Here is a 23,285-nt window from a genome sequence, read left to right as displayed (position 1 = left end):
ATTATTACATTAAATCCAGGATTTATGACACCATTGTTAACTGTATCATTTTACCTCAACAACAATTAAAAACTAAAACTCCATCATCAATAACACATAAAACCTCATTAATATCGCAAATTTCTGAAAAACTCTCAACATTATTAATCAGTTTTTTTATAATATGAAAATTCGATTTTACCATACACTTCAACATTATTTCTGCATCTGTTGAACCAAGTTCCAACTCATTATTTTTCCTTGTTTTCCACATTGCAAGCCTTGTTGTACCAGTTAAATAATTTAATATACACACATTTCCTCTATCGACACTTTGTATTTGAGTCCCCCAATAAAACCTTTGTGGGAGAAGACCTCACCAAAACCCTAAAACCAAGTATCAAGCAGCTTAAAAAGAACTCAGAGTCTCAAACATCTTAAGAACAAATGTTCTATAGTTCTAACACTACAAAACCTACACTTTTGCCATCCTGGAAGTTTCAGAGGTCCGGTGTCTCTCCACCGCCCAATGATAAATCTCTCACTTTTCTCCCAGTTAACTTTAGCTGAGGAAGCCATCTCATATTGCTTAATGCATGAGAGAGAGAGAGAGAGAGAGAGAGAGAGAGAGAGAGAGAGAGAGAGAGAGAGAGAGAGAGAGAGAGAGAGAGAGAGAGAGAGAGAGAGAGAGAGTCCTTTGCACTATCAGGATCACATTCCTCAGCACTAGTCTAGCAGGAGAAACAGGTTCCCATGTACCCCTTTGACATTTTTTTGTAACCTGTTTTTTTGGGACCCTAATGGCGTCTAGGTAAGATTTTTTGATGTTGCCGAGGTCAACTAAATGTTCCATGGGATTTGTTTGGCGGCCATCTTGAAGTGATGTCAGTGCTAGTGGTGAAAAATCATAGACAGTGAAAAATGCAGATTTTCATGTCTCCTGAACCACACAGAATACAAAGACAAAATGTGCCCACTTTTTCATATAATTCTGACACCAGGAATAAAGTGAAATCAAATTGGGTGGCCTTTGGAGATAATTGCCTTTGCAATCATAATCCGTCCCTGAATATTGAATTATGAAATTAAAATTTACAATATGAAATCCAGAGAATTTACTGAAATAAATGTTCTGTTGAAGAAACAGTTGTTGAAAAACTTTTTATATGTTTAAAACAAAATTTAGAGCTAAAATCTTTTTTCTTGTATTTACTCCATATAAAAATCCTCCATATAATGAAATCAAATACACAGAAACTGTAATAGCCCGATTTTAATAACAATTTAAATGGGACGGAGACTGTAAACAACATTTACATTCATCTGTGATGGGACTTTTATTTTGTAGCAATGAGACTTTACAGTTTCTTACTTCACACTTGTGCTTTTGCTGGCGGCGTCAGAGAGAGTTCCGGAATCTCAGGAATTTGGGCTGTTCGACTCCTCAACCCCCTGCAGTACCAAATTCAAGATTTTCCGCGCCTGAAAGGTATATCTAATTATTTTATTCACTTTATTTCTGTGTCTCAGATCACAGGTCCGGTTTTAGCCGATGCGTGACTTTTGCTTCTCCGAAGATTAGCGTGTCACTCACTCTTAACCTCTGTGAATGAGCTCCGTTATCAGAGGTGTGTCATCGCACTAGTGCGCGAGAAAGAGATCAAACCACCACAATCCTGCATCATCCCACGACAACAAAACGCACTTTGTTATGCATTACAGATTCACACGTTACGTTTTTCCTTGCCAGTCGTTTTCTGTTTGCTTACTGTTGGTACTTGTAAAGCTACTTTAAACATGAAACGTTACTTTAAAAAGAGCTGTAACAGTTACTGTACGAATAAGACACATAGATTGCATCATGTCAGTCCTAACCATTTCATGTTTTTATAATGTACGTCTGCGGATTATTATAAAAAGAGTAACTTTACACTGTTCAGAGTTACAGAACAAACAATCGTTTTATCTCTAAATGTCTAACTTTACTCTGCACGTTTGATTTATATTGATTTATATGGTCTCTGTCTGCCCTCTAGTTCATATCATCATGCCTGGAGCATTTCATCATGTTTGAGTCCCAAACGTGTCTCAAAACCTATTGTTTCACTTCTACAAGGATATGTACGTCTAAATCAGTGATGCTCAGCCTTTTTGACTCCAAGACCCTCCAATGTCCACCACAATAATATTCAAACTCAAAGGCCCATAACTTTTTCAAAGACCCCATGAGTTTTTTTCTTTCTTTCACTGCATTCAACAAAAATACAATATACTTTCTTAATTTGAATTAAAATGAGTAGCCTAAACAAGTCCTTGCTTTTAGTGCTCTTAAAATGGCTGGTGCAGGTTTGTGGTGAGACTGATGCTCACAGACAGGAACTGACTTCCTGTTCCTGTAGAGCTGTGAAACTTTTCACTTTATCGACGGCTTTCTCGTACATGTAGGTTCAGCTCGTTCTGCGACATAAAGATGGTCCATTTTCTTTAACACTTAAATTTGTTCTCTCATATAATATGGTTACATCCATTTGTAAATAAGCCTGGTTTCAAAAGATATTATTTTTGCAGGTTTGGTTCAAGCTCAAAATGTCTCAAGCTGAAAAACTGAAGGTAAGGAAATGAGAGCTGACGGGTGGATGTTGCACAGGGTTTGGGTTTTATGTGGAGCTGATGTGCAAAGAAATGGTTTTGAGAGAATCGAGTATTTTAGTGAGCCGTGTAGTAAGGCTTTTTAAATGAGCGTCTTCATCGATTGTTCTGTTCTCTTGTGATCAGCAGGGACAGTTTACAAACCCAGAGACTCCTGGGTATGTGGGGTTCGCGAATTTGCCAAACCAGGTACACCGGAAATCGGTGAAAAAGGGCTTTGAGTTCACTCTCATGGTGGTGGGTAAGTAGCATCGATGTGATGTTTTGAATTTGTCTGATAAACTTGGAAAATATTACCAATATATTATACATCAATGAGACTTTTGAACAACTTTTTTTTCCATAAAATGAAAATACAAATGTAATTATATGAAAAGCCATCTACATAATTTCTCTACGCTAAATATTACGAATTATTTTTGTTATGTCAACCATAATACAGTGACTCATGTTAAGAACAAAGTCACTTGTTGTGAATTAAGTAGATTTTTTTCCCCTGATCTTCTACTGTGTAAAAAATATGAATCTCTCTAAAATAATTAGTCTATACCTTTTGCTCATGCTATTTGTATTTTGAAGACTCTGTAGGCTATACAGCATTTTTATCCATTTCTTTTTTAAAAAAAAATTCTGGCAATAATAATGTAAAACCTACAGCTTATGCTGCTTTCACATGCTATCAGAATTATCGTAAATACGAGATTTCTCTTCGGAAATTGGACATGAACAACCTCTCAACTCGTATTTAATACTGGGAAATTCTGAGATAATTTTGATACCTGGATTTCTGAGTTGGGCAGGCCATAAACTTTTAAACATGGCAGAGGGGAGAACGATTGCTGCTGTGACTGGTATGCTTTATTAGGTTTTTTTTTCACAAAAGCTGCAGTGGCTTGTCTTTTTATTAAAGTAGTGCATATTTACTTGAATAACAATTTGAAGCATATTGTATACCAGGGCTCGGGGTCAGCGTAAAAGACGCTTGACAGAATTGCCACTTGCCCGTTTGGGCCAGTGCTGAATCGTAAAAGAAAGTCAAACATTTGTGTGTGTGTTTTTTTGTTTTGTTTTTTTAAGTGAATGGAGTTCTTATTCTTATCTTGCGCTTGCATGGAAAAATATACATAACAAAAGTGTCAAAAAGCCCGTCTTGGCGAGTCTCAGTCTCAGTGACAGCAGCCTACTATACTTAAATGCTGTTTGTGTCATAATCAACCAACAAAAGACAAAAAGAAAATCACTCACTGATTTTGACTGAACGTCTTTTGTAGTTTTAACAAGGATTAACCTATATTTAATTTATACAGTGAAGACTAAGCAGTATTATTTATTTTACTAGTTTTATTAACTGCTGTTAGACCTACCTGAAAAACTTAAAGCACTGTTTATTTAATTTGTATCTTTGTTGCGTTGTATTGTTTCTTATTTTATTACTGACTATTCACTTGTCTGCATTCTGCAATGATGTTTGAACTTTATAGCAGTTTTTGCTGTGGTATTGAAAAAAAAATGTTGTGGAATTTTACTGGTGTCTAAAATTTTGGTGGCTTATTTATTAGAATATAATAATAATAATACATGGGTCAAAACAACAATAACATTTATTATTTATTTGTATTTTTTGGTGGGGCCAGTGAAATTTTGGCAGAGCAAGTAAATGGACCAGTAAAAAAAATCCTTAGCATTGAGCCTTGAATACACAGCAAAAATAGCCTGTATTTGACCGAAGTTCAAGAATCGTGAGCAAGCTGACTAGCTAAATAGTGTGGTAAATGTTAATATGGTTGTCAGCAAACGGGGGTGCTAAATATAATTTTGGCTTTAATAAGATTTCCCCAATAAATAGGCAACAATAAACCTGGTGACCTCCATGATAAGTGACTGTGGGAACAAAAGACTTTGGCAGCAGCGCTGATGAATCGTAGTTTTTTTTAAGGCGATCGGACTCTCCCATCAGCCCTGTGAGTGTGTATGTGTACAGATGTTGACACACACATGAGATCTGCTGTGGGGGGAGGGTGGCCGGGAGCCCATTGTACAGTCATCCCATCGTCTTAAAATAAATCACAGAGGAATGCAGAACCTCAGCCGCGAGCCCTTTCACTGCTGCACAGCTTCAGCAAATGATGGAAGACAGCTTGTCTGAGACGTAGAGAACAAAACCACTGACTCGAGGATCTGGGGTCTTATTTATAAAACTGCGTAAGATCCTTACTAAAAGTGTACGTGCGCCCGAAAGCCAAAAATGGCGTACGTACGCACAAAAAGACTTATTAAACCATGTGTGCGTTAGAACCTGCACAAAATTCCCTTTATAAATCCCAGTCAGCGGAAGATTGTGCGCACATGAGTCACCTACCCCGAAATAACCATAGCAATCCTCGTTGTAGTTAAAACAATAAAAAACAGAATGCACAGGAAAAGTGTTCAAAACCATTGCATCCACTACAAATATTTCTATTTATTAGAATACAAAAAATGTTGTAACTTCTCGGTAATGATTTCATGTAATTTAAGTGCTTAACTCCATTAATGAGAATGGCATATTTAATCTAAATGTGTATATCAGAGGTAAAACATAGTTAAAATCATTCTTTTATTTATTTAAACTGTTATTGTGAACATGCACTGTATTTATGATTAGGATTCATAAAGAAGATTTTAAGTGGTTTTTCTTCATCTGCCGTCAGTCCCTCAGCTCACCATCGGTGTCGCCAAACTGCTCCGTCTCAAATGTTCGTAAGCATGGGTCAGAATTTGCGTGCAGGTGCGCAAATTTTTCCGTCAAGTTTGTTTTTATGAATCACAATTTATGTGTTGGAAGTGGCGCACGCCTGTTTTGTGCGTACGCAACGGTTATAAATGAGGCCCCTGATGATTGCATATAACACTTTGACGTTCTGCTGTTTGTTAGTTGCGTAGAGAAACACAATCTGCCTGTCAAAGTGTTTTTATAGTGTTTCTTCATTAATACTTCTTCTGTTTTCAGGTGAGTCTGGTTTGGGGAAGTCCACGCTTATCAACAGCTTGTTCCTCACTGATCTCTACCCGGAGAGGGTCATTCCTGGTGCTGCAGGTGAGTTTCAACACTGATGAAATTACAGCAGATGTTATAGAATATTGTTCAGGTTTTTAAACATTATAATGGGGAAGGATAAAAATAGTGGCCTGATATTTATGAGGCAGTTTTGCACAGAAGGTTGGACCTCAGTCTTGTTTTTTGAGCCTTGTCTGATGTATCTTTTACATGTGCTCTTGTTGTACAGAGAAAATTGAGCGCACGGTGCAGATTGAGGCCTCAACGGTGGAGATCGAGGAGCGCGGAGTGAAGCTGCGTCTCACTGTGGTAGACACGCCTGGATACGGTGACGCCATCAACAGCCAGGACTGGTGAGAATTGCTTTGATGGTCTTTAAAAATACGCTCAGCTCAAATACAGTCATCATACATTGTGTGTATGTTGTGTGGTTTTAGCTTGATTTCCCATGTAATGCTCTTTTTTTGAAAAGGGACAATTCACCCAAAAATGAAAAAGTCCATGTAATGCAAGAGAATGGTTGATATTTTTCTTATACACGCTCCTAGTGTTTTGTTTCAGAAGACTGAGCTCGTAATGATTAATCGCGATGGCTGTATGTGCTTTTTGGACCTTTGGTGTTCATTCACTCGACTATATGTACGCTAACATTCAAAAGCTTGGGGTCGGTACGATTTTTTTTTTTTTAATGAAGTCTCTGATGCTCACCAAGGATGCATTTATTAGATTTAAAATACAGTAAAACAGTAATATTGCAAAATATTATTACAACAAATATTCCTGTGATGGTAAAGCTGTATGTTCAGCATCATTACTCCAGTCTTCAGTGTCACATGATCCTTCAGAAATCATTCTAATATGCTGCTTTGGTGCTCAGGAAACATTTATTATTATTATTATTATTATTATTATCAATGTTGAAAATGGTTGTGCTGCTTAATATTTTTGTGAAAACTTGATACTTTTTATACTTTTTATACTTACTATACCTTGATACTTAGGAAAAAATAAAAATTGTTAGTTTATTTGAAATGGAAATCTTTTGTAACATTATAAATGTCCTTACTGTCACTTTTAGTTAATGCATCCTTGCTGAATAAAATTATAAATGACATTAGAAACAAATCTTACTGAAACAAATCTTTTGAACAGTAGTGGATTCACAGAGATGGATTGTTTTATTTAAATCCTCTTTTGTGTTTTAAACATCTGGAATGGTGTGAGGTTGAATAGATTAGAGATTTATTTTGGGTGAACTTTCTCTTTGAGAGAACTTTGGTTGACAAGAGAGACACTTGATAGTGTAATTGGAGACGGTCTTTGGTAGGAGACACAAAGACTAGAGAGAGGAATGGAGGAAGAGGTGTTTTTTTTTTCCTCCTTTTTTTTTTGAGCTCTGGGAATGCTGTTCTGCTAGTGTGGAAGTGGTGAGACAGGAAACATGTGTGACCTCTTCCTGACTGCTCCCTGACCCACTTGAGCACAAAAACAGCAAAGAGAGGATATTCAAGTGCTCATGTCTGAAAAAGGAAATGTATGCCCTCACATAACTATTATTCAAGTGAAAATTGACTTTTTAATGCCCTGGTTTTGTACCAGACCAGAGTCAAAGAATATATCTCTACAATGCATGTTAAAATTGCTTTAGCCTTTTTTTCTTGAAGGCCTGGTGCATTTTTCATGTCTCGTTGTTTTCACATAGATGTTATAGAGTGCAGTTGTTTTCACATAGATGTTATAGAGTGCAACAGTGCCCAAAGTGCTTTTTCAGAGGCCTTGGTTCCGGAAGTATTTTTCCCATTCATTTTTCCCCATCGGGATTTAAAAAAAGTCTTTATACACACTTGTAAAACTTTTATTTGAACTGTTGTTTAAATCATAGTTGGTACGTTAATTTTACTGTTTATATAGTTAGCAAGTCCATTCTTTGTGTTTTTTGAAAAGATAAACAGCATCGGGAAAGAACTATAATCTCTTGATGCATTGCAATGGCATAATCACATTAAATGCTATGGATACTATAAAACTATATTTATAAACTCTAAAATATATAAAACTATTTATTGATGGTCAATTATGTTCATAGAATATGAACTAATATTTAAGTAGTTTTTCTTATATTTTGAATAGGATGGTTTACTTTCGGATCCTGACTGTTGCACTCTTATACTTTTCAGTTTGAGGCTCTTTTAAGGGGTTATATCATGACATGAGGAATCAAATTTGCCATGAACTTTTGAGATGAGCGATGAAAACAATGTAGAATTCAGAACTCAAAACTTCCCCCCGGTAAAGGGCATTTATGTACAGTACAACAAGCTACAAAAATATGAAATTTACTGATACCTATTGGGTGATGAGAAATGGCCCACCCAATCACAACGTGGTAATAAGGAGAAAGCAGGATATAGATGCTATCATTTCTAAACAAGAGAAAAAATAATACGAGTAAAATGTGGGAAAAATGGTCAAACCATGTGCTGTTGCTGGCTGCATGTGGCCCTCACTGCTCTGTATATCCTTCAGAAGGATCCCAACATTAAAAACAAGTGGTTAAAGTTGAAGATCCCTGATCATTCATACAGTTTCTTCTTTAATTTGTTATTTGGATGGAGCTTTTTAAATCTATATTTGACAAACTCCTTAAATGTTTCTGTTGCTTGTAAATAACTGTCTCTGTAAGTGTTTAAAGAGATGCTCTGTTTTTTCCTGGGAAGTTTTAACACCATCATCGCATACATCGATGACCAGTTTGAACGCTACCTACATGACGAGAGCGGACTCAACCGCAGGCACATTGTGGACAACCGTGTGCACTGCTGCTTTTACTTCATTTCCCCTCTGGGTCACGGGTGAGATCTTATATTTAACTCAGCTGAGACACTTTTTATGACACCTATTCGCATAGTTCTTGTCTCCTTTATTTCCTTGTCTCATGTTCCAATTTTGTAGACTGAAGCCTCTAGATGTCCAATTCATGAAGGCCATTCACAACAAAGTGAATGTTGTTCCTGTTATTGCTAAAGCAGATACACTGACGCTGAGGGAGAGAGAGAGACTCAAGCGCAGAGTAAGCATTCAGATTTCTTTTCAAACATGGATTGATCACAAGTTTGGCTTGTTGGCTATATGCATCTCTTTACGTGCTCTAGATTCTGGATGAAATTGATGAGCAGGGCATTAAGATCTATCACCTCCCTGATGCTGAGTCTGATGAGGATGAAGATTTCAAAGAGCAGACCAGGATTCTCAAGGTATGTGGGTCTTATTTTTCTCATTTAATTTAAAGAGACTGTTCAGCCAAACTTTAAAATTAGAACAAAATGAAGGTGAGAATATGATGACAAACTTGAGTATTTTTCATATAGAACTTAACGGCATAAATTTCTTTTCTTTTTTTTTTTTTTTACTGGTTTCAAACTTCAAAAAACACAAAAGTACCACGAATACACTACCATTCAAAAGTTTGGGGGTCAAGATTTTTTTAAAGGAAATTAATAATTTTATTCAACAAATACACATTAAATCAATCAAAAGTGACTGTAAAGACAACAGTGTTCAAAAAAGATTTATATTACCAAGTAAATGCTGTTCTTCTGAATTTTCTATTCATCAAAAAAAAAAATGTATAACAGATTTCACTAAAATATTAAGCAGCACAACTGTTTTCAACAATGATAATCATAAATGTTTCTTGAGCAGCAAATCAGCATATTAGAATGATTTCTGAAGGATCATGTGACACTGAAGCCTCAAGAAAAAGATGCTGAAAATTCAGCTTTACCATCACATTTTAAACTATATTAAAATAGAAAATGTATTTTAAATTGTAATAATATTTCACAATATTACTGTATTGTATTGTTGTAATAAATGTAGCCTTGGTGAGCATACGACTTTAATAAATAAATAAATAACTTGCTGCCCTAAAACAATGAATGATAGCATATCATAAAAGTGGTCCATATGATTTTACTATATTCCAAGTCGTATTGTAGATTTATGTGAAGAACAGACTAAATGTTGAAAAAGAATTACTAGAAGAACACAAGTCAAGCAAATTTAGACCAACATGAGGGTGAGAAAATGATTTTTGTATCATCTTTTTTTACTCTTCTCCTGAAGAGTAGGAAACCGAACTAAGCATCCAAGCAAGGCCGCATTCTGTCATAAGTTTCCTGTGGTCTTTCTGTTGTAGGCCAGTATACCGTTTGCCGTGGTGGGATCCAACCAGCAGATTGAGGCTAAAGGGAAGAAAGTGAGAGGGCGTTTGTATCCATGGGGCGTGGTGGAGGTGGAAAACCCAGAACACAACGACTTCCTTAAACTTCGCACCATGCTAATGTGAATAACTTAAGTTATCTTCTGTTTAATGTTCTAAAATTCTTGATTTTACACACATGAAAATGAGGCTGTGAGGAAGCTTGGAGTCAATCACTCAGTCGACAAAACTGTACTTCTGTCCCTCTCAGCCTCATATTCATTCTAAGATCATGTACTTTATCCTCAGTCACTGTTGTTATTGTCTAATGATGTTTATTGGCATCTGTGCAGCACCCACATGCAGGACCTGCAGGAAGTCACTCAGGACCTTCACTATGAGAACTTCCGCTCGGAGCGCCTCAAACGAGGCGGCAGGTTGTCCTCCCATGGTTACATTCTGCCTCTGTCGCCTGCGTACGTACTGCTCTGCCTGTCTTTCCCCACCTCCTCCCTCAACCTCCATAAAAAAGCAGAGCTTTGTGAGTGGAGTCAGATTATTTGAAAATCACAACACTGGCAGGACTAAGCAGATGTATTGAAATAGCACAACTTTACATAGTCACTTCTCATTTTTGCTAAAGACACACATAAGCAGTCAGCAGATAGCAAAAATAAAAGGAGAAGATCAGCTTTGGTTTAAGCTGAATAAACTGTCTTCCATGGCCTCTAGAGAGATGAAATCTTGAGTTGTAATGTGTGCTGTGTTGACTTAGTCTCATGGATCTGCAGCTGTGGGATCTGTGTTCATCAGAGGATAGGAGGGGGAGGTACTGCTGGGAGCTCAGTCACAGCTCCACCTGTCCTTCAGCCTGACGCTAGCACTGCTAAAACACTGTCTCACTCTCGCTCACACAAATACTCACAAAGTAACTTTCTGCTCAGCTTGTTACACGCTTGCACTACTAACTTTTGTCTTTTCCTTCTTACCTAAACTCTGCATCGCAAAACACTCTGCTGGTGGTTTACTAATTCACAGTTTTTGTTCAATCACAATGTAAATCTGCTGTGTAATTTCAATGGCTGTCAATTCAAATAATTTATTTATTTATTTATTTATTTTTTTACAAAATTAGCAAAAATAAACAATTACTGCCCCTTATTTTCCTATCATCAGAGCACTTCAATTTTAAATGCCAGACTTTTTTTGTGAGATAAAAGATGTATTACATTTTTGTCAGGAATATAAAATGTTTTTTTTTTATTATCACTATAAGATATACAAGAATATATATACATATATATATATATATATATATATATATATGTATATATATTTGTATGTATATGTATGTGTATATATATATATATATATATATATATATATATATATATATATATATGTATATATATTTGTATGTATATGTATGTGTGTATATATATATATATATATTTGTATGTATATGTATGTATGTATATTTGTATGTATGTATATGTGTATATATATTTGTATGTATGTATATGTGTGTTACACATATATTATGTAAACACAAACTTTTATTTTGGATGCGATTAATCGTTGCCCAGCACATATGTGAAAAAAAATAAAAGAATTTTATATATATATATATATATATATATATATATATATATATATATATATATATATATAATGGGGGGCCAAACTGGAAATAATTCTATGTAAATCCGAATGTATAGTTAAAACTCTGAATATATAAATGTAAATCCCGAATATATAGTTAAAACTCTGAATATATAAATGTAATTCTGAATATATAGTTGTAAATCCCAAATATATAGTTATAACTCTGAATATATAAATGTAACTCTGAATATATAAATGTAAATCCTGAATATATAGTTATAACTCTGAATATATAAATGTAAATCCCAAATATATAGTTATAACTCTGAATATATAAATGTAACTCTGAATATATAGTTATAACTCTGAATATATAGTTATAACTCTGAATATATAAATGTAAATCCCGAATATATAACTATATATTCGGGATTTACATTTATATATTCAGATTTACATTTATATATTCAGAGTTATAACTATATATTCAGGGTTACATTTATATATTCAGAGTTATAACTATATATTCAGAGTTACATTTATATATTCAGAGTTATAACTATATATTCAGGATTTACAATTATATATTCAGAGTTTTAACTATATATTCAGAGTTACATTTATATATTCAGAGTTATAACTATATATTTGGGATTTACAACTATATATTCAGGGTTACATTTATATATTTGGGATTTACAATTATATATTCAGAGTTTTAACTATATATTCGGATTTACATAGAATTATTTCCTGTTTGGCCCCCCATTATTTATATATATATATATATATATATATATATATATATATATATATATATATATATATATATATATATATATATATATATATATATATATATATATATATATATATATATATATATATATATATATATATATATATATATATATATATATATATGAAGAGTTCAGATGCAAAAGCCTCTAAGTGCCATCTGAAATTTTCTTCTAGAATGATCATTTTTATCCAGCTTGTATGTTTAAGTTTAGTAATTTCACTTAAATGACTTATAATTTAGTAATTTCACTTATATATATTCACTTATATATATCACTTATATAAATTTAGTAATTTCACATATATATATATATATATATATATATATATATATATATATATATATATATATATATATATATATATATAAAAATCTTTTTTTTCACACAATTAATCGATTCTAACATGAAAGTTTGTGTTTATATAACGTGTATATTATTATATTTATATATATTATGTATGTGTATAATTATAATTATATGCATGCTACAATAATTTAATATATAATAATTTAATATATAATAATTTAACGATATTCTGAATAATTGATTTATGCTACATGGCATTTATTTCAATTATAATTTTTCAACATTTGACAGCCCTAGAAATTTTGTTTTGCCAACAGAATAAAGTGATTGTGAGATCTGTGTCACAAATGATCATTTATTAAACTGAACTGCTCAGTACAGCTGTGTGTGCGTCTCCTCACACCTGCTTTGTGTTTTGCAGGAAGGGTCCGGAGCAGCCAGAGGAAATGGACAAGGATATAATCTTGCAGGAGAAGGAGGCTGAGGTACAGTCTCTCAAACCAAACAACTGCTTGAGTGTGAAGCTCAGTGTGTGATTGTGTTTGTGTGTGTCTCTCTCAGCTGAGGCGGATGCAGGAGATGATCGCTAAGATGCAGGCGCAGATGCAGAAGCAGGGAGATGAATGAGACGACCCACACCTGTGAGAAACACGGTAAGAGCACATCACAAACACAGACATTAAAGCAAGCAAGTAAGCCATGCCAAAAAATCTGAGCTGCTCTTCAACATTTGATGTTATATTTGATATTATTGCCTTTTAGACTCTTTTACTTTGTAAAAATGCAATATTTTGTAAATGTATTTTTATGCAAATCTATGTGTGCTGCATAACTTGAAATACAATTTAATATTGAGTCACTTATGTTTTATAGAAAATTGGCAAGTTATTTTTGGTATTAAATATGCAATTAGGGAGATTGTTTTTGTTTGTATTTCTTATAGATGCCGACTTGTGATTCGAGCTTGACCCATTCAGACACCGAACGAGAAGAGGAAGTGTTGCTAAATGTGGAGAAAGAGGAGAGACTGATCCTTAGCCCATCTTGCTTGCCATTTTCTTAGTTTCTTTCAATCTTGTATGAGGGTTTTCCCCCAAATTTTTTAAGCAGTGTTAACGTTTTTTTTATTATTATTCAAATACTGTTGCTAATATTCATTATTTTTTTTCCTGTTCCAGTAACCAAAAATGAAGAACAACCATCAGTAATTAAGATAAAAGTATGTTTTTCTTCTGTTACAAGAGCCAAATTCTACTGAAGAGCAGCTTTAGTAGTAGTGTAGCTCCAGAACACTTTATCCTGTCTAGCTAAACAACACTGTGAAAATACAAGCAGCTGTTGAATTTGAGTGTCACAGTGGCATTTGTTGCACCATGTTTTTGGAGAAATCATTTTATACTGTTTGTAAGTATTGCCAGAGAGATTGCTGTTCCTATTCAGGAGGTTTTTCTCTCTTCCCTGCATGAAGTCTTGAAATATATTTGCTGTTCAGTCGAATGGTCCCCTAACGGATGCAAAAACATTATACTGTGACCCATGATTCATTCCCTATGCCATCTAATGAAGGAGATTAAGTTTTTCTCTGATGTTAATGCTCATTTTGCTTATTTCTATTTGTACCTGAGTGAATACTGTCATGTATTTACTGTCAGACATTGTTCTGGTATGAGTGCAATGTAAAATTTCCTTGGTGGACATTTGGATACATTGAAATATGCTGTTGTGCTCTGACATTGATGCATGCCAAGTTGTTACCTTCTTTTGGGATCTATGGCTAAAACTTGTATCTTATTCCTGTGGTTAAAGCAAATTTCTATATCATAAATAATTTCTTATTCAAATGTTACAATGAAATAATATCTGAAATGTGGGTTTATATCTGTTACACAAAAGCAAACATAAACAGTTGAGCTTTACTTTCCATATTTGGCCATGAAAACGGCAGTTGCCCACATTCCAGTTTCACTTGAAAACTTTCTATTAAACCATTATTGTCTATAATCTTGTAATAACATTTTGTATTAAACAGTTTTTGGGGTTTACTTTTTTTTGGGGGGTTGGTCGGATATCAATTTGCTGGTGATTATAGCAGGAAGGTCATAAAGGACTTGTCAAAATGGTGGCCTAATTATAAAACAGTAACTCTCGATGGCCACTAGAGGTCGTGAAACATCATTTGTACCAATGAAATTTTTCTAAGTAATATCGTTCTTTCCGCATCAAATTAGGTTATATAATATTAAAAGTGTAAATGTGAGAGGCCTGACCTATTTACAGTACATGGATTAATGGGCTCGAGCTCATATGAGGACAGTATCGTGATACAGATTGAGAAACAGAACACGGATGCTACAAGATCCAGAATCATTGGAATATAATTTGAGCGTATGTAAAAACAAAGGACATTTGAGCATTTCTTAAAAATAAAGGATATAAAATCTTTGAGCATTTTCATGCTCAACAGACTGATAACAGGAACTATTTAATAGTAATGTTATTGTGTTATGCATGCTTTTTGCACAATGGTAACATTAATATACCACAACCATACATAGTTTTGTATAAGTTTTGGTTATAGATAAATATAAGACCATAGACTCCCCTACATGTATTTATAAATATAACTGTAAATGCCCCATGTCACCTGAGAACCTTACTTTATGATGCACATTGTATAATTTTCATTAAATATTTAAAGAGGTCTTGACAAATGTGTAATTACCACAATTCACACCAATTACCACACAAACACAATGTTTCCATAAACACTTTATAATAGGATTTTGATCTAACAGGTAAACACAGTTCGCTCCATGACATGGCTTTTTCTCTTAAATACTTTCCATTCTATAAAGAAAACTGTAAAAATATTTAATCATAACTAATTAAAAGTTCTCTGGGAGTAAGAGAGGGTGGAGGATGGGCAGTTGTATTGTGGTCCTGATGCAGCAGCAGAGGCGGGGCTTCACCGTGATGATGGTTTGGTGTTGCCATTCAGAGCAAACCTGATACAAAAGAAGAGTTTTTTACAGCAGAATGTGACATTTATTACATTAACAAATTAACCTTGTGTCCTTATAAACCCTGAGTAAAAGGAACCCTGAGTTTTCTTGCTTCACGTTTCACATTGCTTCTAATTTACCCGGGGTTTAACAATTAATCCTGGGTTTTCATGGACTTTTCAGACTAGAATGTAATAATGAAACAGTCTCTTCTTTACTCCAATTGTCACTTTCAGTCACTATTTGACATTTCCCCCTCAAACACTGCAGTTTCTGTGACTGTCCAGAGCATGTGAATATAAAAGCACGTGATTGGTTGTAGCATCTAGTCGTAACCAGACATGTTCACAAGTCCCTCAAGTCTTGTCAAGTCTCAAGTCTTTAAATCCAATTTTTAGATCCTATTTTTTTAAATCCTATTTTTAGCAATAGTTTTCCTCGTTTTTGTTAGTGATGGGACGGTTGATACCGGGGCCCCGATGCCCTGACGCAGTTTTCAAAGCACTATTGTATCACACACTCTACCGATGCTTGTATCGAAATGACAATACCATGTGACTGATGACGTTTTGAAGCTTCGAACGTCATGTAGTATCAGAAAGTCGGGAGAGCTGGTTTGAAAAAAATTGCTGTATCGTGACCCCACCTGATGCATAAAAGGGAAATGATTATCCCGTCACTTCGAGGGCCGTCAGACACACAAACAGCTGTGTGTGTGTACACTTATTTGGGATTCAGGAGAATAGTTTTGAGTCAAATGTGACCTCAACACCAGACAGAATCTGAATGCACGTCACACCTCTATTGCGTTTAATCGTTTTATAGCTGGGCTCTACAGAACATAAGGGTTAAACAGCTCACTCGAAATATTTTTTCAACTACTCAAGTCAAATATTAATTATACTTGTATATTTTATATCATTGATCAATATGTGAATCCGTTGACCAGGCTACACATGACATGAGTTGTGGTCTAATTAATTTAGATCAGATTAGAACTGTATTGATCCCAGATTGATTCCACTCTTGTATGTCACAGACTTCCGAAGCTTTGTTTGGTCACATGCTTTTTCAAACCCTGCAATGATTTGTTAGATATGGCGGCGAAAACAAGTCCAACCACCAGATGTAGCTAATGCGCACTGTGTTAAAAGCTTTGAGTTTCGAATTTGATGAAAGCTTCAAACGCTTCAGAAAGCCTCGGTTTCCCAGCATTTTTTTGTAAGTACCAGTGTTTTGAACTATCAAAACTGTGTGCTTTATTAGACATTTTTAAAGTAGAAATCAAAGTATCACTTCAATAAATCATTCATTTCATTTTTATTCACAATCAAAAACTATTACTTTCAAACCATACAACATTTTACCATTTGGAAAGCAGGGCCAGTTACCTCGAGAGAAAAAAGTGCTGTATATTTTGAGCTGTTTGAGTTGCCGTAGTTTGCTGTAGTTCTCAAGCAGTGATGGGTAATGTAGTTTTCCAGTGTGCACCGGCGGTAACAAAACCCATGTATAAACAAGTGCTACAGTAAACAACACAAAGATCAACATTCCCGTCTGTGTGATGTTTGTGATAAGGCGATATAATAATGCACCCAGACTCAACAAACTGATGTGGAAACGAGTTGGACAGGGTCATAAAATGCGAATGAAAGTGTCTGTCCAGTCCATATGAAAGTTAACTTGGTAAATTTGGATATTACATGCATATATGGTAGTAAATAATTGGGGAAAAAGCATGAAAAGGGCATGGAAACGTGTACTTGAAAATGGACAGCAAGCAAGCCCTTTAGATTAATTGCTTTTCAATTTAAATGACACGAACACGCAGATTATCACAAGTTAAGACTTGGAAATATTGTTACTGTTTGTTGTTCATTTATATAACAGCTCTTTTCCAATGGGTGATGAATATGGGTGCCTTCAGTTGCGTCACACGCGTATATAATAACACTGGCTTGGTGTGTTTGCTGCAGCACATATTGATAGGAAATGAATGAATTAAGAATGAATATTAAAATGTTGTGTTTCATGCTGTCATATGGGGTAGTAACGAGAGAACGTAATCAGGAATTATGTACCAGAATGACTTGTTTTTCACGAGTCTCTGTCTTCAACTCCAAGTCAAGTCTAGAGTCACTTCACTCGAGTCACAATCCAAGTCAAGTCAACTTAAATGAAATTCTGTCAGTAAATACTCACCCTCATGTCGTTCCAAACCTGTTCATCTTCAGAACACAAATTAAGATATTTTTGATGAAATCCAAGAGCTGTCTTTACTACCTTTCTCGGCCTTGAAAGTGGTAGTGGCGTTGCTGTCTATAGGGAGGTCAGACAGCTCTCGGACTTCATAAAAAATATCTTAATTTGTGTTTTCCGAAGATGAACAAAGGTCTTACAGGTTTGGAACGTCATGAGGGTGAGTAAATAATGACAGAAATTTAATTACTGGGTGAACTAACCCTTTAAAGGAGAACTCCGGTCAATTTTAACATTGAGCTCAGTTTTTTGTACATTTGGAGTGCTGTCAATACAGAGAACAACGACAAAAATCGGTGTTGCCTACACCGAGTTATTCTATTTTTAAAATTTGCACCCTGTTGACTTCAATGGGGCAAGTACTAAACCTGCTTTTAGCCTCTTAACATCCTTGATGTGTCATTACAAGTGCACAGAAAATGTGAGTGATTCCTTCTGAGTGAACACGAGTGAGTCTGACTGCAGTAGATGTGAAAGAAATGTATAAAAATGATGTTATTTAAGCCAGCGCAAATACCTTTGTTTACATCCTGTTTTTCGGTTGAAGTCCAAAGTAGTCGATTGCAGAGTTCACACGCATAGGTTTAATACCTATGATCACGCGCGTGAACTCGGCAATCGACTACTTTGGACTTCAACCGAAAAACAGGATGTAAACAAAGGTATTTGCGCTGGCTTAAATAACATCATTTTTATACATTTCTTTCACATCTACTGCAGTCAGACTCACTCGTGTTCACTCAGAAGGAATCACTCACATTTTCTGTGCACTTGTAATGACACATCAAGGATGTTAAGAGGCTAAAAGCAGGTTTAGTACTTGCCCCATTGAAGTCAACAGGGTGCAAATTTTAAAAATAGAATAACTCGGTGTAGGCAACACCGATTTTTGTCGTTGTTCTCTGTATTGACAGCACTCCAAATGTACAAAAAAATGAGCTCAATCTTAAAATTGACCGGAGTTCTCCTTTAAGTCCCTAGTCACAGTCTTGAGTTTCTATCTCTGGTCGTAACATTCTAAACTTTGGCACCACAAAGCAGGCTTAACACTGCAAAGCAAGGTTTCATAACACCGGTGCTAAACCCGCTTCTAAATTACAAGTGTGAAACATTCCTTTATGTGGGGTTAAAAGTAGTGTTTAGAACGATGATAACCCAGGGTTAAGAGCAGTGTGAAAAGCCCTAAATAGTGTCATATATTCTATACCACTGTTCTTTTTCTTCACACAGATCTGCTCACCTGCACACTCTCTCCATCATATGTGTGACCAGGAGGTCAGAGATGCCAGGGCAGGACTCTTCTGCCAGGTTGAAGGCATTCTCCAGCTCCTCTATGGCACCCATTCCTCCTCCACATGCCCTTCTCTTCTCCTTCAGCTGGAGAACAGATTGACTTACATTTAACTCTATAACATATAGAGCTTATCACTGTTTATTACTTTACTGCGGCGTTATCTGCTGCCACCGTGATAAAAAGCATAAAGCTTACAGAGAGAACTCCAGTCAGGATGTATAAGAGGTTAGAGTTTGATATTGTGCATTTTTACCTCTCTGAAGATGGGAGAGACCAGCGCCGACAAACATTGTGACTTGGGCTGCCTCTTTACCGTCTCAGCCGCCTGTAAAACAAATTCAAACCATAAGATTATCTTTCATGTAGGGATGTCAAAAGTACTGGTGCTTCAGTACAAGGTTAATGCTGAAAATAAAATGGTGTAAAACAGGTACACCGAAGTGTTATTTCAGTTATTACTATTATAGTTTTTGTTCATATTTTTAATTCGTAATATTTTTTCTGGTTTCATTTCAACTTTAGTGTACGTTTTAGTAATTTAGTTTTTGTCAACATTTTTTATTTTTTTTTAATACGTCTAGTTTTTATAAAATAAAAGCTACAACAGCTCTTGTCCTTTTACCTCACACAGACATGCACTGAAAATTTCAAAAACCTTTAGCCTTTTACGTTCAAACCAGAGTCAGACAATGATGGAGAGACTCAAGAAGAAGTGACAACATGTAGGATGCAACAGGACATTTCTGAATGGTTAGTTGATGAATTTATGTACCTTATGTGTAGTTATCTTCTAGTCATTGATTAGCATATTCTTTCATGATAATCTATAAGTCACATTCCCGGGGGCGGGGTTTATGTAAATTCTCGGTTTCATGATATCACTAACCCGGGAGGAATGTCGTGTAGTCCCTACCAGCCATTTGTTGTAGTCCTTGAAAAACAATTTCTTTAAAAGCAAATATCTTCCTTCGCTTTGAACTTTGAGCGTTGTAACTGAGCAAGCAGATGTTGTTTATGCTCAAACAGCAACATTACACACTAACTAAAGTTAGAAAAGTGAAATCATAATCAACCCCCCTTTAAACAAAAAGGCAATAAAAAAAATTACTGTGCCGATACTAGTAAAATCTCTGTATTGAATGAATAATGTTCTTAATCCTTAATTCCTGTGATGGGAAGGCCCAGAGTGAAGCCACAGGAGTTTACCTTAAATTAAATGCCAGATACAGTTTATTGTGCAGCCAAAATACCAATAATTCCCAGGGGGAAAAAAGCATAATGTGGGACTTAATATAAACAAGACCAAAATACAGCAGGACTCTTATTTTGAAATGCCTGATTTATCTTTTCCAGCTGCTCATTCAAACATATGCAAGAAATAAAATATGCACTCTTACAACACATTGCAATATAAACACTGTCACAAAAAGATCATCATAATTCATCAACAGTAGATCATAAGCAGGGTTGCCAGGTCTGTACAACAAAACCTGCCTATTGTGCCTAATTGCTAATCAAAACTAGCCCAATTGCATTTCGGTAAAATTCCGGGATGGTTTGCTTCAACCCACGGCAACAGTGTATAAGTACCCCAATACAACTTGGCATAAGCAATTGCATGGTGGCATAAAGGCATGTTATTCATCGACTGCAAACTGCTCTGAAACCGTGACCCTGTAAAAATGTGCAACAGTGCCGCATTTTGACGCAAATGTGAAACGCTCATATTTATTTAAATCATACTAGGCCATGTATCGCGATTAACGTTTACATGTCATCAAATGTAAGACCCCACAAAATTATGATTAAGAATTTTGTAATTCCATATATAGACTTTTTGTGACCTAAAATTTGCAGAAATCCTGGAGAAAAACACTACCTAGTCTTCATTTATTTGAATAATTACATGAAACATTTGAAGAAATGTTGCTTCTTTGAAAAATGAAACATTTCAATGTTTTTGTTTCATTTATTATTATTTAATTTGAACTTTTGCTGTGATATCAAAATTGGTATCATGAATAGTGAAATTTCACAACTAAAATGTTGGCATTGTGAACTTTCTTCCTTTAAAAAAAAAAAACCAAGATCTACAATGGCAGGACAACCCAAACTGATGCATTTCTAAACCAAATATGAAATGTTGGAATCCTCACCTCTGAGTCTGTGTTTGTGTAGCCCTTCTGGAGCTTGTTCATGGAGCTGGGTCGGACTGTGGGGAACGTCCACATGGGACACTGGTCTCTGTCATCACTATCGCCATCCCTGTTCAAGTACGAGGAGAAACAGAGGCTATAACTCATGAAGATCAATTCACCAGAGATCTAATTAAAAGGACAGGGCTCAAGTAATAAGAAATGAATAATACATCGTGATGAATTAGAGGGCCGTTATTGATTGTAGAGTATGTGCATTATGATGGACAGATGGATGACGTACATGTCAGAATCATCAGAGCTCGACTCGTCTCCGTGGCCTTCAGACTTCCAGCGGCGGTATCGGTCAATCAGCTCCGTCAGATAGGAGGTTTTCTTGGTGTAGCGTGTGATGAATTTGTGCTTCAGTAACTCCTTGGCGGTGGGCCGCTGCACATAACCAGAATAGTGATGCCTTGCTCAGGATGCTCAATGTTTTTACCGCCTCATGTCAAAAATCTTGAGAAGTCTGTCTACAATTAGAGCTTGATCATTTATTTTAACAAGTTGTGTGCTATATTACAGCTACATTACCAATCAAAAGTAATAATTGCGTTTTTTTGTTTTTTTTTTTTTAAGTCTCTAATGCTCACCAATGCTGCATATTTATTTGATGAAATATTGTTTAAAAATATATATATTGAAAAAAAAGAAAGAGCTGTTTTCTATTTTCATATATTTTAAAATGCAATTTATTCCTGTGATGGCAAAGCTGAATTTTCAGCATCATTACTCCAGTCTTCAGTGTCACATGATCCTTCAGAGACATTTCTTCACTGTTGAAAACAGTTTTTTGCTGCTTAACACTTTTGGGGAAACAGTGATAGACTACAATTCAAAAGTTTGGGTAAAAGAAATGAATACAAAAATACTCACAAAGCGAGGGTCTTTATTGAGGCACGCCTCCACAAACTCTTTGAAGGGTTTGCTGTAGGAGCCCTCCAGCGTCGGGGGAGTGTTCTTGGGAATGAGAAACAGCACTCGCATCGGATGCAGGTCGGAGTTTGGGGGTTCGCCCTTCGCTAGTTCAATAGCTGTAATTCCCAAGGACCAAATATCTGCCTGCAGCCAAAAAAGCAAACCAAATAGTCTTCACTGATCTCAACTAGATATTATACAAATATGTATATGATTAGCTGCTACTACGCTAAAATGTAAACTCTGTTAGTGACTGGTTTCCATGCCTACCACTTAAAAAAGAAAGAAAGCTGAATGCTTGGGAACAGTTTTACCACTCCAGCCTTTCTGCCAGAGTGCTGAACGTGTGTTTTCACAGCTCTGCAGACACATTTGGACATTAATATTCATGTTGTTCTTTTGCACGCTGAGAAAAGACCATTTATCTGGATCTCCGCACCTTAAAATCATATGCAGACTGTTTGATGACCTCTGGAGCCATCCAGAAAGGAGTTCCCACAAAAGTGTTTCTCTTGATCTGGGTGTCTGTGAGCTGTCCCGCCACCCCGAAGTCTGCCAGCTTCACATCCCCCTGCTCAGACAGCAGCACGTTGGCAGCTGCCACAAGACACAACATGAATCATCAGCACAGAGTTCAGATTTCACACAAAGCAAATGATTAAATCTGAAGCCATCCCTAGCCGGCCTGATTCGAGTAGGCAGACGTGCATGTTATCACACCTTTGATATCACGGTGAATCTTCCTTTCCGAATGCAAGTATTCCAGTCCCTTCAAAATCTCCCTCAGTATAGTGGCGATGTACGTCTCCTCTAGCGGTCCTGGTTTCAACTGAGACGTGTGGAGGAAAGCAGAAGACAAATTCTATTTCTAAGTCGAAAGCTGAAGGCTCTTATGATCACACGCATGAAAACGTTCCCATAACTGAAGGGCCACTGTTGTTCTACTTACAAGATCTAAAGCAGAGCCGCCTCCTAAATACTCCATGATGATCCACAGCTTAGTTCCCTATAGATAAGGGCAAAAATAACAAGCACAA

General features: G+C 35.7%; 2 protein-coding genes across 6 annotated transcripts in view; one reads left to right on the top strand and one right to left on the bottom strand.

The window, feature by feature from the left end:
• The first annotated feature begins 1,367 nt into the window (after positions 1 to 1,367).
• On the top strand, positions 1,368 to 14,725 carry septin2 (septin 2). Of its 4 annotated transcripts, none has more exons than XM_079877509.1 (13): positions 1,368 to 1,468; positions 2,548 to 2,589; positions 2,755 to 2,869; positions 5,618 to 5,704; positions 5,895 to 6,018; positions 8,383 to 8,517; positions 8,618 to 8,735; positions 8,818 to 8,919; positions 9,864 to 10,009; positions 10,220 to 10,303; positions 13,002 to 13,065; positions 13,142 to 13,233; positions 13,524 to 14,725. In XM_079877509.1, exons 2-12 carry the CDS (start codon positions 2,566 to 2,568, stop codon positions 13,205 to 13,207), a joined length of 1,065 nt encoding a protein of 354 aa, XP_079733635.1. In that variant the 5' UTR covers positions 1,368 to 1,468; positions 2,548 to 2,565; the 3' UTR covers positions 13,208 to 13,233; positions 13,524 to 14,725. The 4 variants fall into 4 exon arrangements, with proteins under 4 accessions (XP_079733635.1, XP_079733633.1, XP_079733636.1 ...); XM_079877507.1 differs by having other exon boundaries at positions 10,220 to 10,342; XM_079877510.1 differs by lacking the exon at positions 1,368 to 1,468 and adding an exon at positions 2,369 to 2,420.
• Positions 13,738 to 23,285, bottom strand: part of stk25b (serine/threonine kinase 25b) — a 19,302-nt gene continuing 9,754 nt past the window's right edge. For both annotated transcript variants that reach the window (XM_079877503.1, XM_079877502.1), the window contains 9 exons: positions 23,198 to 23,254; positions 22,969 to 23,077; positions 22,688 to 22,845; positions 22,207 to 22,392; positions 21,575 to 21,720; positions 21,292 to 21,400; positions 19,389 to 19,460; positions 19,082 to 19,218; positions 13,738 to 15,585 (listed from right to left, as the gene is read on the bottom strand). In XM_079877503.1, the coding sequence (XP_079733629.1) occupies positions 15,546 to 15,585; positions 19,082 to 19,218; positions 19,389 to 19,460; positions 21,292 to 21,400; positions 21,575 to 21,720; positions 22,207 to 22,392; positions 22,688 to 22,845; positions 22,969 to 23,077; positions 23,198 to 23,254 (1,014 nt within the window). In that variant the 3' untranslated portion in view covers positions 13,738 to 15,545. The remainder of the gene's footprint in view (positions 15,586 to 19,081; positions 19,219 to 19,388; positions 19,461 to 21,291; positions 21,401 to 21,574; positions 21,721 to 22,206; positions 22,393 to 22,687; positions 22,846 to 22,968; positions 23,078 to 23,197; positions 23,255 to 23,285) is intronic.

Source organism: Squalius cephalus (genome assembly GCF_949319135.1).
Source record: "Squalius cephalus genome assembly, chromosome: 7".
Taxonomy (NCBI): Eukaryota; Metazoa; Chordata; class Actinopteri; order Cypriniformes; family Leuciscidae; genus Squalius; species Squalius cephalus.
This window is presented reverse-complemented; position numbering and strand designations above follow the sequence as displayed.

Coding starts and splice junctions, on each gene's coding strand:
- septin2 (XM_079877507.1), top strand. CDS start 2,566: ATGTCTCAAGCTGAAAAACTGAAG. Junction 6,019..8,382: donor GCCATCAACAGCCAGGACTG/GTGAGAATTGCT, acceptor TTTCCTGGGAAG/TTTTAACACCATCATCGCAT. Junction 8,736..8,817: donor GAGAGAGACTCAAGCGCAGA/GTAAGCATTCAG, acceptor TACGTGCTCTAG/ATTCTGGATGAAATTGATGA.